Source organism: Nannobrachium achirus (genome assembly GCF_963921795.1).
Source record: "Nannobrachium achirus genome assembly, chromosome: 2".
Lineage (NCBI taxonomy): Eukaryota > Metazoa > Chordata > Actinopteri > Myctophiformes > Myctophidae > Nannobrachium > Nannobrachium achirus.
Genome location: NC_137811.1, coordinates 77,796,907 through 77,812,053, shown reverse-complemented (window position 1 = coordinate 77,812,053; position 15,147 = coordinate 77,796,907). Strand labels below are relative to the sequence as shown.

At 45.0% G+C, this 15,147-nt stretch overlaps 1 protein-coding gene across 1 annotated transcript in view; it reads right to left on the bottom strand.

Annotated features, from left to right (window-relative positions):
- Positions 1–664: 664 nt before the first annotated feature.
- LOC308300656 (uncharacterized protein) overlaps positions 665–15,147 on the bottom strand; it is a gene marked incomplete at its 3' end in the record, with an annotated part of 66,605 nt that continues 52,122 nt past the window's right edge. The window contains exons 7-13 of the mRNA XM_080744536.1: positions 13,773–13,828; positions 11,569–11,676; positions 9,439–9,526; positions 6,814–7,061; positions 6,177–6,582; positions 4,327–4,505; positions 665–1,024 (exon numbers count right to left, since the gene is read on the bottom strand). Coding sequence (XP_080600662.1) covers positions 665–1,024; positions 4,327–4,505; positions 6,177–6,582; positions 6,814–7,061; positions 9,439–9,526; positions 11,569–11,676; positions 13,773–13,828 — 1,445 coding nt within the window. The remainder of the gene's footprint in view (positions 1,025–4,326; positions 4,506–6,176; positions 6,583–6,813; positions 7,062–9,438; positions 9,527–11,568; positions 11,677–13,772; positions 13,829–15,147) is intronic.

Sequence of the window (15,147 nt, the reverse complement as noted above, 5' to 3'; positions counted from 1 at the left end):
ATACAGGGTTTAAATGGTACCGGATATGCAGCTCTGCAAATAAAAGGTGAATTGATCCCAGTGCATGACGGAGGACGATATCCCGATAAATTAAATCTCCACGATACGATTATCGTGAGTGTTTTTATCACTATAAACCAGGGTTCCCCAAAAGGCGGCCCGTGGCCCACAGGGGGCTACTGTCTGACCCCCACCAACCCCAGTAATAATGGTGGTATAAGAGCAGCAACAACACTAGTATATCGTCGTTGTAGGGTGGAAATCTCGTATCTCCAAATTTGTATGTTCTTTCGCAAATCATACAAGGCCGTCGCACAAAAATAGTGACAGCAGATCTACAGCAGATCTACAAGCACAGATCTACAAGCACACACCGCCTCGCGGTGCGAGGCGTTGTGTGCTTGTAGATTGGCTGTTTTCACTAGTTTAAATACTTTTTAAAATGATAAATGCAAAACAAATGGTTTTGGACAAGAGTTTCACCCGACAACGACGATATCTGAACTGTCGCAGTCGCTGGAGTAGCGGGAACGCCACCGTCGTCCCCTGCAATGTTGTGGCCCTCGGCTTGGTACCCTAGACATGATTCGGCCCTTGGGGAAAACTAATTGGGGAACCCTGCTATAAATGATGATATCTCTTATCGTCCCATCCCTACCATCCATCAGGCTCGTCCTCTCTCCACCTTCCTCTCTCCTCCTCCTCTCTTACTCTTCCCTCCTTCTTTCTCCTTCGTCACCACCGCCCCAAACCTCCTCATCACTTCCTCCTCGAAGCCTTCCATCTCCTGCTCCAAGGACGAGTCCTCTTCCTCTTCCTCTTCCTCCTCCCCTTCCCCCTCCCCCTCCCCCTCCTCTTCCTCCACCAGGTCTTCCAGGATGTCCCCCAGGTCCTCGGTGAAGTCCCTGAAGCTCATCAGATGGTGGGCGAAGACGCCATCTGGGAAGAAGTCTCCCGCCAGCCTGCGGAGCTCCTCGGTGCGCGAGGCGTCCACGCCCGCTGCCTCCGCCTTGGCCAGGTAGACCTGCAGGGTGGAGAGAGATACTTTTATTATATTATTATATTATTATTATTATTATTTATTAGAGGAGAGGAGAGGTCAGGTAGACCTGCAGGGTGGAGAGAGGAGGTCACGGATAGTGTTGTGGGACTCGAGTCCAAATTTTCATTGACTCGTCTTGTCTCGGTCTCGCCCATGATTTTACTCTGTCTCAGACTGAGGGACTCGGGACTCTTCCCCCACCGAGTCCACTCCAGCCAAGAGTCAAGACAATGCAGTGAAATAATTGGATTAAACTCATATTATGAGGAGCCCATTCACATTAACATTATAAGAGAGCTGTCTGGTGCTTTTCATTGATGAATTACTATGTGTGTAAATCAGGGATGCCCACACTTTTTTGACGTGAGATCTACTTTTAAAATGACTAGCTCAACATGATCTACCCATCCAAAATAGACAACAGCCACCCGGCACATGGGCTGTTCGAGCTGCTGAAGTCCGGGAAAAGATACAGTATACTCACGGCTACTCTGGAGAGACATAGAAAAAGTTTCTATCCTTACGCCATTCGGCTCCTGAATGACGACATGGACATGGACAGACGTCAGAGACTGGGCTACCCTTCACGCGCTTAGGAATGCACGGGAGGAGGGGCAGTCGCACATGCGCACGCATGCACGTGCGCACACGCACACCCATACATGGACATGACGTTAGTTATACGTTATCTATATGGACACCTAAATGGTTTTCTTATGTGGACTGGATATGAAGTAACTTTTTAGTGGTTGATTATTTGTATTATCTTATCTTCTTAGTCTAGTCCTATTGTCTTTTTATTGATTACTATCTCTGAGCTAACCTGAATACATTTCACTGCTTTTTAGAACTTGTTTTAAATTGTATGTGACAAATAAAGGTTGATTGATTGATTGATTGAAAATGTTTTAGCTGAGGGCCTGAGGGAGGCTTTGGAATAGCAGCACTGGTGTTACATTTTAGGGGGAAATAAATGGGAAATACTGGGGAAAATGTCTTCATCCCATTCTGTATGGAAGTGGTAGGTTTTGGGGTTCTTTGTAATGCTACTGACTCTTGAACAAAGTATTGCATTGGAGGTTTGCCTACTTTAGAAGCCATGAAGGGAGCTGACAGGCCCTTCTTGATGTCATATTGACATATATTTTATATTTTAATTATATATTTAAAAAAGGCATGTCATGTGGTCTACCTGCACACCCTTGGTGATCTACTGGTAGATCACCATCTACCTTTTGGGCACCCCTGGTGTAAATCCTTTAGTAAGAAAACCTTTAGTGTGGAAAATCTGTCAAAAAGTGCAAATAATAGTTACTACTAACATTTCAAGCTGTTAAATGATGTCCTGAGCAAAACCTTTAACTTACAAATGCAATGAAAAGGGATAATAGATAATACCCACTGACCACAAATCTATTTATTTTGTATTTAATTACATGTTTTGTATCTGGTCTGGGTCTTGACTTGGACTCGCTTTAGGTGGACACTAGTCACGGCCATGTGGCATTTTAGCAGTGATGGAAAGTAAACCAGTAAGACTCCCTAATCGGGAGATAAGCGACCGTAGGTCTCGCTAGAAGAGGGCCATGTGAGAAATGAGGGGTGGGGTCTCCGCGTTGCCTTGGCGGACGAATAGGTACCGGCCCCGGCTCTCCCGGACGCTCCTAGGCCGAGTTAGGGCATTTTATGTGAGCTGCAGTGGAGGGGGTCCTCCACTGGGGGCGCCACCACTTTTGCATCCGTTCTGGAGTAGCAGGAGTGGGTGGTCCCCGGGAATTCCCCGTGAGCAGCCCCGTGGGGGTGGTCATTTGGTCATTTTTGTACATTTGGTATTTTTTTTACACCTGGGGGTCCCCCAGGGACCTGGGGGTCCCTGGAACTCCGGGGGTCCTTGGAGGTTGTAGTTTGGCAGGTAAGGAGTGTGTGTGCAAAATCTGGCATGGATCGGGGCAACGGTTGCGGAGATATGAGCAGGGCAAAAGTGTGACGTCTGACGTGTGACGGACGGACTGACTGACTGACTGACTGACTGACGCACGGACACCTGGTGGAGCTTTCTGTAGTAAGTGCGACCTACGGTCGCAACTAAAGGTGGTTGCACACTGCACTGCGTGTTTTCATTGCATTTTGGAAATCCGAAAGCCGTAGACCAGGGGGAGAGAGAGGAAAGAGAGAGAGAGAGAGCAAGGGAAAAATTAACCCTGGTCCGAAAATAAATACGAAACCGGCGGCAGTGTGCAAACGTGATTGACATAACGTGAGGTTGATTTTTTTATTCACGCACTCCAAAATTCCGATATTCGGCCCGAAAAACGCAGCAGTGTGCAAAGACCTTTAGAGCATGTTTTAGATCAGCCAACACAGGGATGCTGACAGAACCCTCGCTAAAAACCCCAGGACAAAAATCCACTCGTCCGAGACAGTTTGCCCTCCTGGCCCCCAAACTGTGGAATAAACTCCCTGTCGCACTTAGAACAACGGACTCACTCGCTAGCTTTCACCGTGGACTACACATTGCCTCCTAAGTACAGTAGGTGCCGGTCTCACGGCAAATCACGCTAACGTCCTGTTTTCTCTCCAATAGCCTGCGAGAGTGTGTTGCAGGGACAGATAAAGTGTGATCATTAAGTTGTTTTTTTCCTTATTTTTGTCGCTGAAAAAAGCCATTTAGTATGAACATTTAAGGAATATTATGTGTCTTGTGCCGATCGGGTCCAATATTTAGTTCAGTGACCGTGGAGCAAAAGAATGGTTCAGTAGCTGTGTTCACCTTCACTCTCCCTTTGGAAATGAACCGCCTCCTAAAAAGGTGTCCAAGTTCTTCACACAAATACAAGAAGTAAACCAGAGATAGCTTGTCTTGCTATTTCTATCTTGGTGTCCCTTACCGCGCAGGAGACCCAGGTTGGAATCCCATGGGTTTGTTAAAACCTACCTGTCCTGGAGGAGGTTCTGGAAGCTCTCCTGGTCTACACGCTGCATTAAGCCCTGGGTCAGAGCACAGCTCTCTAGGTCTTAATACCACCTACCTGGAGGAGGTTCTGGAAGGGGTCCATGGCTACAGGCTGCAGCAGACCCTGGGTCAGAGCACAGCTCTACATGGGGTCCACCTACCTGGAGGAGGTTCTGGAAGGGGTCCATGGCTACAGGTTGCAGCAGACCCTGGCTCAGAGCACAGCTCTCCAGGAGGACCACCTACCTGTAGGAGGTTCTGGAAGGGGTCCATGGCTACAGGCTGCAGCAGACCCTGGCTCAGAGCACAGCTCTCCAGGAGGACCACCTACCTGGAGGAGATCCTGGAAGGGGTCCATGGCTACAGGCTGCAGCAGACCCTGGCTCACAGCACAGCTCTCCAGGGAGTCACAGCGGAGCTCTGCAGGGCTGACGTTCCTCTGCAGCTTGTTCCTCTGGTGGAGCCAGTAGCCAGGATGCTCCATGGAGGGACGGGACTGCTTACTGCCACCTGGAGGAGAGGAGGGGGACAGCAGCACACACCACCGATGTCATGCCAGGGCCAAAATGGCCCCAAGGTCCCTGTGCCAGGATTTTGTATGTTTTTCTTTACTATGCAATGAAAAAAAAACAAGATTTTTTTAGAAACAGACACAGTTGTTGTGATTCAGTGGCCAAAATAATTTTGTCAATCAGACAAATCCATTTTTATTATTTAAAGCCGTCATTGGCACTGACGGGTTTTGCGATGATTTACGTCAATTTTCGTCTGTGGCATGGGAAGAGTTAAGTGTGTCTGTATTGAACCAATGAACTTATTAACAAGAGCTTGTAACTAAATACAGCTACATTGTAACTAAATACAGCTACATTGTAACTAAATACAACTACATTGTAACTAAATACAGCTACATTGTAACTAAATACAGCTACATTGTAACTAAATACAGCTACATTGTAACTAAATACAACTACATTGTAACTAAATAGAGCTACATTGTAACTAAATACAGCTACATTGTAACTAAATACAGCTACATTGGGTCCACTGGAGCACAGGTTCTTTTTTCCATTTCCTGAAAAGTTAACGGGTTTGGACCAAGCTCCCAGTCGCCTCGTGGTCAAATCCAGGATTGCAGGACTTCCACATTTAAATCCCTACAGCGCTTGAGTCTAACGTTTGGAACCCTAGTTCACCTGCTTGAGTCTAACGTTTGGAACCCTAGTTCACCTGCTTGAGTCTAACGTTTTGAACCCTAGTTCACCTGCTTGGTATCTTAGCATTTTAGCACCAACACCAAGAGAAGCGGAAGTTCTGCATGCATGTTCTGGTGAGCAACCTTCATTGAAATGAATAGTTGGGGGTGGGGCGGACTGTCCTTCCTCTAGAACTCTGTGTTTGGTTTCTTTCCACCTGATCAGAAAGTTGAGAATATCTGAACTATTCAACTATTATTCTGCTGAAACAATGCCCAAATTTGGAGATGCTGTCCGCTGTCTGTCTGTCTGCATGCTGGGGGTCGGCTCACTATCCCGACGGGCCACTGTTCCGACTAACGTCGGCAGGTTAGTCCTGACATCATAGACTGATACAATGGGTATTGCAGGGATTATATGTGTCCCAGCACGGCTGACGGCTAGTCATTGATTTTTTTTTATTTTTTTTTCATTTTCATTTTTTCATTTCATTTGAAAGCTGGGGATCATAGCTACAAAATGATATATTGGTTGTGGAGATTGACCCAACAGTTTTGAAGATATGGCTTATAGAATGATGCCATGCTGAAATACTACTTTTGAGATATTCAAGTTCTAATCTAAATACATTTCTAACCTGCAATGACGGTGACCTAATACAAAAAAAGTCTTATTTACATGCAGAGTTAAGATCTGGCGTTTAAGTGAAATGTAGCCTGATATTTATGAAATGCTTTTGTGGCTTTATCACTTTTTAGTGAAAAAAAAAAAAAAAAAGGTAATTTCAGCTGTGGTCTAAAGTAGTGGCTTCCGAAATGACTGCCCCTGTGTCACACTCAGTCACATATTGTTCTGCCCAACGAACACCGGAGTTCTCCCACATTACTTCTGACACTCCTACTTTCAATCCCTCATATGCAGTGAGAGTGCATATAAATATATAAATGACCCCCAGCACAGGACTAGTAATAATAATAATAATAACCTTTTCCAGCATGCCACACGTTGTCGTCATGGTGGTGGTGGTCGTCATGCTGATGGTGGTGGTTGTCACGTTGATGTTTGTCATGTTTATCGTGTTTCTCTTTATCAAATCGTCCTCCATCTTTCCTCCACTCTTCCTTCTTCCTCTCCTCTTTCTTCTTTCCTCCGCCCCCCTGTTTCTTCTCCTCCTTCCACTCCCTCTCTTCCTCCTCTCTGTTCTTCCAGTGTTTCTTGTCCTCCTTCTCCCTCCATCCCTCCCTCCCCCTGTCCTCTCTTCCCTTCTTCCAACCCCTCTCTTCCTCCTTCCACTCGTCTTTCTCCTTCCTCCCTTTCTTCTTGTCCTTCCACTCCTCCTTTCCTCTGCCGTCGCTCCACTTCTTCTCCTGCTTGTCCCTTTTCCACTCTTTCTTCTCGTCCTTCCAGTCTTTCCTCTCATCCCTCTTTCCCTCCCTCTCTTTCTTTCCCTCCCTCTCTCTCTTCTCCCCCTTTCCCTTCCAGAGCTTCCCTTTGTCGCTTCGTTTCTTCCACTCCTCTTTCTCCTTCCACTCTTTCTTCTGCTGCTTCTTCTTCTCCTCCTTGTTCTTCCCTTCTTTCCCTCCCTCCTCCTCCTCGTTCTTCCTCTTCTCTCTCTCTTTCCATTCTTTCTTCCCCCCGTCCTTCCTCTTCTCTGTCTTCTCTCGTTCCTTCCTCTCCCTCTTCTCTCTCTCCTTCCATTCTCTCTCTCTGGTGTCGTGCTTGTCTTTCTTCTTGTCTTTCTTCTTGTCTTTCTGCTTCTCCTCCGTCTTCCCCGGTGTCTCGCCGTGCGCTTCCTGACCGCCGTCCCCCGCGTGGCCAGCAGGGGTCACTGCTGCTCCCAGGTCAGCTGGAGGAGGAGCTTCATCAGCTACTGAGGACAAGCAGAGACAGAAATGCAGTAGGAGCGAGATCATTTAGTGACCTCCAACCTGGTCGCAACCTGGTCGGTAGTTTTCACCGACCGGGCTGCAAAATCACCGACCGGGCCAGGTCGGTGATTTAGCGGCCCGGTCGGTAGATTTAGCGGCCCAGTCGGTAGATTTAGCGACCCAGTCGGTAGATTTAGCAACCCGGTCGGTAGATTTAGCAACCCGGTCGGTAGATTTAGCGACCCGGTCGATAGATTTAGCGACCCGGTCGATAGATTTAGCGACCCGGTCGGTAGATTTAGCGACCCGGTCGATAGATTTAGCGACCCGGTCGATAGATTTAGCGACCCGGTCGGTAGATTTAGCGACCCGGTCGATAGATTTAGCGACCCGGTCGATAGATTTAGCGACCCGGTCGATAGATTTAGCGACCCGGTCGATAGATTTAGCGACCCGGTCGATAGATTTAGCGACCCGGTCGATAGATTTAGCGACCCGGTCGATAGATTTAGCGACCCGGTCGGTAGATTTAGCGACCCGGTCGATAGATTTAGCGACCCGGTCGATAGATTTAGCGACCCGGTCGGTAGATTTAGCGACCCAGTCGCTGAAAACTACCGACCAGGTAGCAACCCGGTTGGAGGTCGCTAAATGATCTCGCCCTCTCTCGAAAAATGAGACAAATAAAAAGATAAGAATGCATGGAAATACGATTATAAAATATGTTTACATTAAACTAAGTAAGAAGAAGAATTTAAAGACAATTAAAATAAGTATATTTTATGCTGTGCGCAACTATAAATGTGTGGTTTAAAGATCATTCAAACTAAAGTGGATGGCAGACACCACAATAACAACCAGTAAGACTCCCTAATCGTTGAGATAAGCGACCGTCAGGTCGCAGCATGATTTTAGGCCAAAATGTGTCGGAGCAGTGTCCAAAAATGTGTTTGAAAAAATTGGCCTGATGGTGGCGCTATATGGGACAGATCCATGTTGATGAGATGAGTGTACATTAGACATACTGTGTAGCGATTTGCGTGATTTTAGGGCAAAATCTGTAGGAGCAGTGTCCAAAAATGTGTTTTGCAAGAATCGGAAATACAAGGTTTCCACCCGACAACGATGATATGCTATAAATATAAGGTGCTGGGAGTGAAAATTATAATGTAGGGGTGATTAAATTATAATGTAGGGGTGCCTCGGATTAAAACAATATTTATGGGGTGACCTGAGACAAAACAGTTTGGGAACCCCTGATCTAAGGCAGTCTATCCCTGGTCTAGATTTTATCAGACCCCAAAATCCTCTGGGTGGGCTCTAGTTCACACCCTACCACCCTCCCTCCCTCTGCTCTCTCTCTCTCCCTCCCTGTCTAGTTGTGTGGAGGGTGGAGGACAGACTCTTCATCCTACCCTTCTCCTCCTCCGTCACCCCCTCCCTCTGCTCTCTCTCTCTCCCTCCCTCCCTGTCTAGTTGTGTGGAGGGTGGAGGACAGACTCTTCATCCTACCCTTCTCCTCCTCCGTCACCCCCTCCCTCTGCTCTCTCTCTCTCCCTCCCTCCCTGTCTAGTTGTGTGGAGGGTGGAGGACAGACTCTTCATCCTACCCTTCTCCTCCTCCGTCACCCCCTCCCTCTGCTCTCTCTCTCTCCCTCCCTCCCTGTCTAGTTGTGTGGAGGGTGGAGGACAGACTCTTCATCCTACCCTTCTCCTCCTCCGTCACCCCCTCCCTCTGCTCTCTCTCTCTCCCTCCCTCCCTGTCTAGTTGTGTGTGGAGGGTGGAGGACAGACTCTTCATCCTACCCTTCTCCTCCTCCGTCACCCCCTCCCTCTGCTCTCTCTCTCTCCCTCCCTGTCTAGTTGTGTGTGGAGGGTGGAGGACAGACTCTTCATCCTACCCTTCTCCTCCTCCGTCATCCCCTCCCTCTGCTCTCTCTCTCTCCCTCCCTGTCTAGTTGTGTGTGGAGGGTGGAGGACAGACTCTTCATCCTACCCTTCTCCTCCTCCGTCACCCCCTCCCTCTGCTCTCTCTCTCCCCCTCCCTGTCTAGTTGTGTGTGGAGGGTGGAGGACAGACTCTTCATCCTACCCTTCTCCTCCTCCGTCATCCCCTCCCTCTGCTCTCCCTCCCTCCCTCCCTCCCTGTCTAGTTGTGTGGAGGGTGGAGGACAGACTCTTCATCCTACCCTTCTCCTCCTCCGTCATCCCCTCCCTCTGCTCTCTCTCTCTCCCTCCCTGTCTAGTTGTGTGAGGAGGGTGGAGGACAGACTCTTCATCCTACCCTTCTCCTCCTCCGTCACCCCCTCCCTCTGCTCTCTCTCTCCCTCCCTCCCTGTCTAGTTGTGTGAGGAGGGTGGAGGACAGACTCTTCATCCTACCCTTCTCCTCCTCCGTCACCCCCTCCCTCTGCAGGGGCTCCGTCACCTCCTCCATCACCTGCTGCTGCCCCGCTTTTAGCTCCTCCCTCTGAGAGAGAGAGAGAGAGAGAGAGAGAGAGAGAGAGAGAGAGAGAGACGCACAGACACACATAATTCATTTTGATTTGATTTATTTAGCAAATTTTTTTTTTGCATACTGCAAAACAAGCAAACAGGGAAAAGACAAAAAAATAAACAAAGAAAAGGTGTGTGTGTATGTTAGGACATTAACGAAAAAGTCGACAAGTCGACTTCATTACACAAGTCGACTCCCACCAGAGAAAGTCGAAAGTCGAAATTGAAAAAAAAAGAAAAAATAATACTTTCTATAGTGAAATTAGCAGATCTACATGCTCAGGCGAGGCGAGGCGTTGTGAGCATGTAGATCGGCTATTTTCACAATTTCTGCCTTTTGGACAATGTTTAATTTGTCATTTTAGAGGTATTAAAAAGTCTTTATAAATGTGCAGATACCCTCTATACTCTTAAAGGACCTACACCATGAATTTTCACTTTTTCTATTTTAAAACCTTTTTTTGGGGTCCCACTGGCACCTTCTATCCTCACAAAGTCCTATTTCTGTACATTGTGTCTTTCTCTGGTTTTGGGAAGACAGAGATGAAAAGCTTTCCACGGGTTCTCAGAACAGTGCTGTTCTGAGAGTTGACGCATGTGACGTCACACGCGTTTCCCGTTTTTTTTTTTCAGTCAAAAAAAAAAAAATTCAAAAAAAGATTTTTTTCAAAAAAAAAAATTCTCAAAATCTTTTTTTTTTTCAAAAAATTTTTTTTTCAAAAAACCTTTTTTTTCAAAAAACTTTTTTTTTCAAAAACTTTTATTTTCAAAACACTTTTTTTTCAAAAAACCCAAAAAACTTATTTTTTTTCTGGAAAAACCCCACTAGATGAGCTAGAACAAACAAAAAGAATGGTCAGAGTGTTTGTTGAGGGTTAAAACCTGTCTAAGGGCGGCTTGCACCAAGAGGGATTAAATAAATCTTAGTTTAGGGTTAATCAAGGGTTTGTTGATCTAGGTTTTATTTTAAATCGAGATGCGTTGCACCACTTAAATTTAAGCATTGCTTAACAAATCTGTGATTAAACCCTTAACCTGTGATTAAAACCATAAACTGTGATTAATTCATGGTTTAAATGTCCTCCATCTTGGATTTCGATATAAACAAACTGGAACATGCTATTCTCTTGAGCCTAATATCATTAGCGTTACTCTTTTATTCATTTCTAGGAGAATGTGGGCAGGCCTGTGTTAAGAAGAGCGCCTGCAGCCAAAACAAAACAAAACAAAAATATAACGCTCCCCGTCATACGACGGTGACGCTCAGTACAGTGCGGTGCGGCGCGGCGATGCGATGCGCGGCTAGAAGCAAGAAAAGACCACAGTTTTGATCACATTCACATTTGAGTCGATTATGAAGCGATTTCGAAAATTAAAACGTCTCCGCTAATTTAAAATAGCCGATGTACAGCAGTACTACAAGGATGTGATGAGATGTTTGTTTTCAGCTGTGAAACGCTGTCTGCAGTTTACTTGCTGTGGGGCTTCCCTCACAGGAGGGGGACCCCCATTCATGTCAATGGCATGTTTGCACTTAAACACCTCTACAGCAGGTTTAAAATTAATCCCTTACTGATGTTTAAATCAAAGTTTAAAGTAGTGGTGCAACAGGATTAACAGTAATCCAGGTTTACAGTGAAAATTCAAACCAAGATTAAAAGGATGGTTTAAAACTAAACCTGATTAATGAAAACTAGATTTAAGGTTTGGTGCAAGCTGATTAGAAGATAAACCTTGATTTAAACCAGTTTAAGGCTTAAACCGTGTTGGTGCAAGCCGCCCTCAGACTCAATTTTGAGCATATATTTATACAAAAAATATAGTTTTAAAAGCATGGTGTAGGCCCTTTAAACTTTATGTTGGAAAAATCACAAGTCGTTATGTCCTAGTGTGTGTGTGCACTTACGGATGTGTGCACTATTACGAGGGTGCACTTACGCATATACACAGACACGCACGCACACACACACACACATACTTAGACAGACAGACACACACACACACACACACACGTACCTGTAGGTGAGCTTGGAGGTCAGGGGTCAGTTCACTTCCTGTGTCCACCTTATTGAGAAGATCTGGATCATCTGAGAGGGAGGCAGGACCCCCTGTGGAGGACCACTGCTAGACCACGCGCACACACACGCACACACACACACACACACACACACACACACACACACACACACACACACACACACACACACACACACACACACACACACACACACACACACACACACACACACACACACACACACACACACACACACACAAATAAAGGTTGATTTGATTTGTTCATGTTAGAAAACACAGCATTTCCACTGAAACGTTACTCTTTCTAAAGTAGCAACAAGGGGCTTCACAGGGTGAGTGATTGATAGAGTGAAAGTATTCCATTAATTCATTAAAAGCGGGAAAAACTTTAGATTTTTTTATTTTAGCTAAGCTATTCAAACATAGCAAGCTTGTACATCTGCTTCTTGTTAAATATGTTTTAGATTTTTTTAAACACAGATCTTCTCTTCTGGGGGTCCCTGGCACAAAACATATTTTCAGATGGGGGTCCCTGGCCAAATATACCAATTAAGGGGTCCTTGACAAAAAAAGGTTTGACTGATTTAGAAGGCATTTGTAGAATCAGCCTCGGGTCTTAAAGGGTTAACCTCCCCCATCTTTTTAAGGTGGACTTTTATCCACTCCTCCATAGGCCAGTCCCCACGGAGATCCAGTTCACCTTAAATGTCAGTGTGGATTTCACCATGACCTACAGTAACAGTCTAAAGGCCCTTTTCCACCGGCAGCGATAACGATGACGATAGCCATAAAATATCACAGCGATAATTATGCCTTCACATTGATGTCCGATAAAGTTATCGGACATCAATGTGAAGAGGCACCAATTAACAGCCGCTCGCTCAGAGTGCACCTCGAGCTGTTTGTCAGAGACCCAGTTCCATATCACTGTGATCTTAACCACATCGTTGTTGATCCTAACGATGTAGTTGTCGGCTATCGTTGTCTTTATCGGTGTTGGGTGGATGCTGCCGATCCACTTCAATTGAAAACCCACTTTTTAAAATCGTTATCGTCATCGTTATCGCTGCCGGTGTAAAAGAGCCTTTAAGCAGGGGTTCCCAAAACCTTTTTGTCTCAGGGCACCCCATAAATATTGTTTTAATCCGAGGCACCCCTACATTATAATTTTCACTCCCAGCACCTTATATTTATAGCATATTGTCGTTGTCGGGTGGAAACCTTGTTTGTCCAAAACCGTTCGTTTTGTATTTATCATCTATAAAACGTACTAAACTAGTGAAAACAGCCGATCTACAAGCACACAACACCTCGCGATGCGAGGCGTTGTGTGCTTGTAGATTTTCTCTAGTTTTGTGCGACAGTCTTGTATGATGAAGCAGGGCCTTGCTTTACCGAAAGACGTACACATTTGAAACTTGGAGATACGAGGTTTCTTCCCGACAGTGACAATATTTTAGTGATTATGTTGTGAGGAAAACATTGAGATAATATAAAGGTTAAGGATGTCCATAATTACAACACCAGAGGCAGCGCCACAGATCACGTTCAACCCAGAGTCAACTCAAAGAAAGGGTCAAACTCGTTCTTATGCTATACCACAAATATGTGGAACGCCTTATCGAAGGCCTCAAAGGAGTGTGGATCACTAGCATCCTTTAAAATCGCCCTGAAAAACCACTTAATTGTTTCCCCCTTTTTTCCTGACTATATCTACTGCATAGTACTGTGTTCTATCTGTCTGTCATTCAATGTTATATGAGATACTTCAATGGTTTCCTATGGAAATAAGCTTGGTCTTTTCTAGGATCCCTTTTAGTAGACCTTGTACCAGTGAACTGTAAAGTCATGACTGTACCATTTTCCTATGCAAACTTCTTCTAATAAAGTCTTCAATCAATCAATCAAAAGCCATTTTGGTTAGAACTGACTGAAAATATCTTTGTACTTCAAGTTTAAAATGATACTAAATATTTTTTCAAGTGTCCAAATAAGTTCCAAATATTATCAAATGATCTCTCTGCACCCCTGGACTGCCGTCACGGCACCCCAGGGTTCCCCGTCACCCCAGGGTGACCCGTCACCCCAGGGTGACCCGGCACCCCAGGGGACCCCGTCACCCACTTTGAAAACCCCTGGTCTACTGGTTCTACAGACATTTAATGAGACTTGTGCAAACTGACCTGTTTGACTGGAATCTCTGCATCTCTCAGCTCCCTGTAGGCTTCATATTCATTCTCTGGAAACAAACATTAAACAAACATTAACATTCAGTCAGACAGTCAAACTTTACATCATTCTATGTACAATTAAAAGGACCACAGCTGTCTCATTACATGTCATAGTCTATACATGGAGTCATCCATACAGTCTATGCTACAGAAACAGACCATTTTACCAGTGTCTTTTTTTTTAGATAAAGTATTTGTTTGGATTATATCAATTCAATGTATTACAGAACTCACCAGAATAATTTAGTTAATTTTGCCAACAACGAAAAAGATCGTTGTACGATAAATTTAATCCAGAATTAAATCTGGAACTTTTCAAATCAATCTAAAATGGATTCAAATGCAACATTTATGTAAATTTGATAAAAATAACCACAATTATAGTGTGTGTTGGATCGAGCTCTCAAGCTAATTTCAAGTCTCTTGTGTTTTCATATCAGTGGGTTTTCATATCAGAGGGTTTTCATATCAGAGGGTTTTCATAGCATACTGAAATAAACAGAACCGTTTGCTTCCTGGGTTTATAAACGGTCATGGTTAATGTCAGGTCAAACATGAAGTCACAGTGAATGGACTAAACATGACTCAACACTGGTATGGTTCATTCAAATACAACAGCTTTATGATTTATACTGGATGATGCCTATCCACGAGTTTCCAACGCCCCATAGTGCATTGCGCAGACGTCTGCACCGAGCTTCCGCCGCCGATTTACAAGCTCACAACGGGTTGCATCTGCGACGCGACGTGAGCTTGTATGTCTGCTGTTAAAACCGGAAGTTTGGTCCTGATAGTCTCCAGTAAACCCCCGGGGAAACTTGTGGATAAGTGCACATCATGAAAAGTACAGGTAATTCATAATGTTTGTGACATTGTGTACTAGGCAGGGCATTCACAAATAGTGATTTTTAGTATTGGAATTATTCAACCTCAAAGTATTGGAATAGTCGAATATTCGACAGGACTGGCCAAACTGTCAAATATTAAGTAAGCAAGAGGCGAACATTGTGAAAATACTATACGTTGTGAGCATGTAGATCTGCTATTTTCACAATATTTATCTGTGGAACCGAGTCACATTAAATGTAATACCTACAGTTCCAAGTGCTTGTCAGGGTGGGGGTCCCCAGTTCAAATATGTTTATTTTGGGGGTCACAGCCTAAAAAGGTTTGAGAACCCCTGGTATAGAGCATTAACACATTCATCCACCAGGGGCACTGACGACTCATTCTTATGACTTCCTATCTATAATCTAGCCAAGCTTTATAAACTATATATATTTTTTAAAGAGAAAACAATGAAAACATAAAAATAAGCGAATAATCG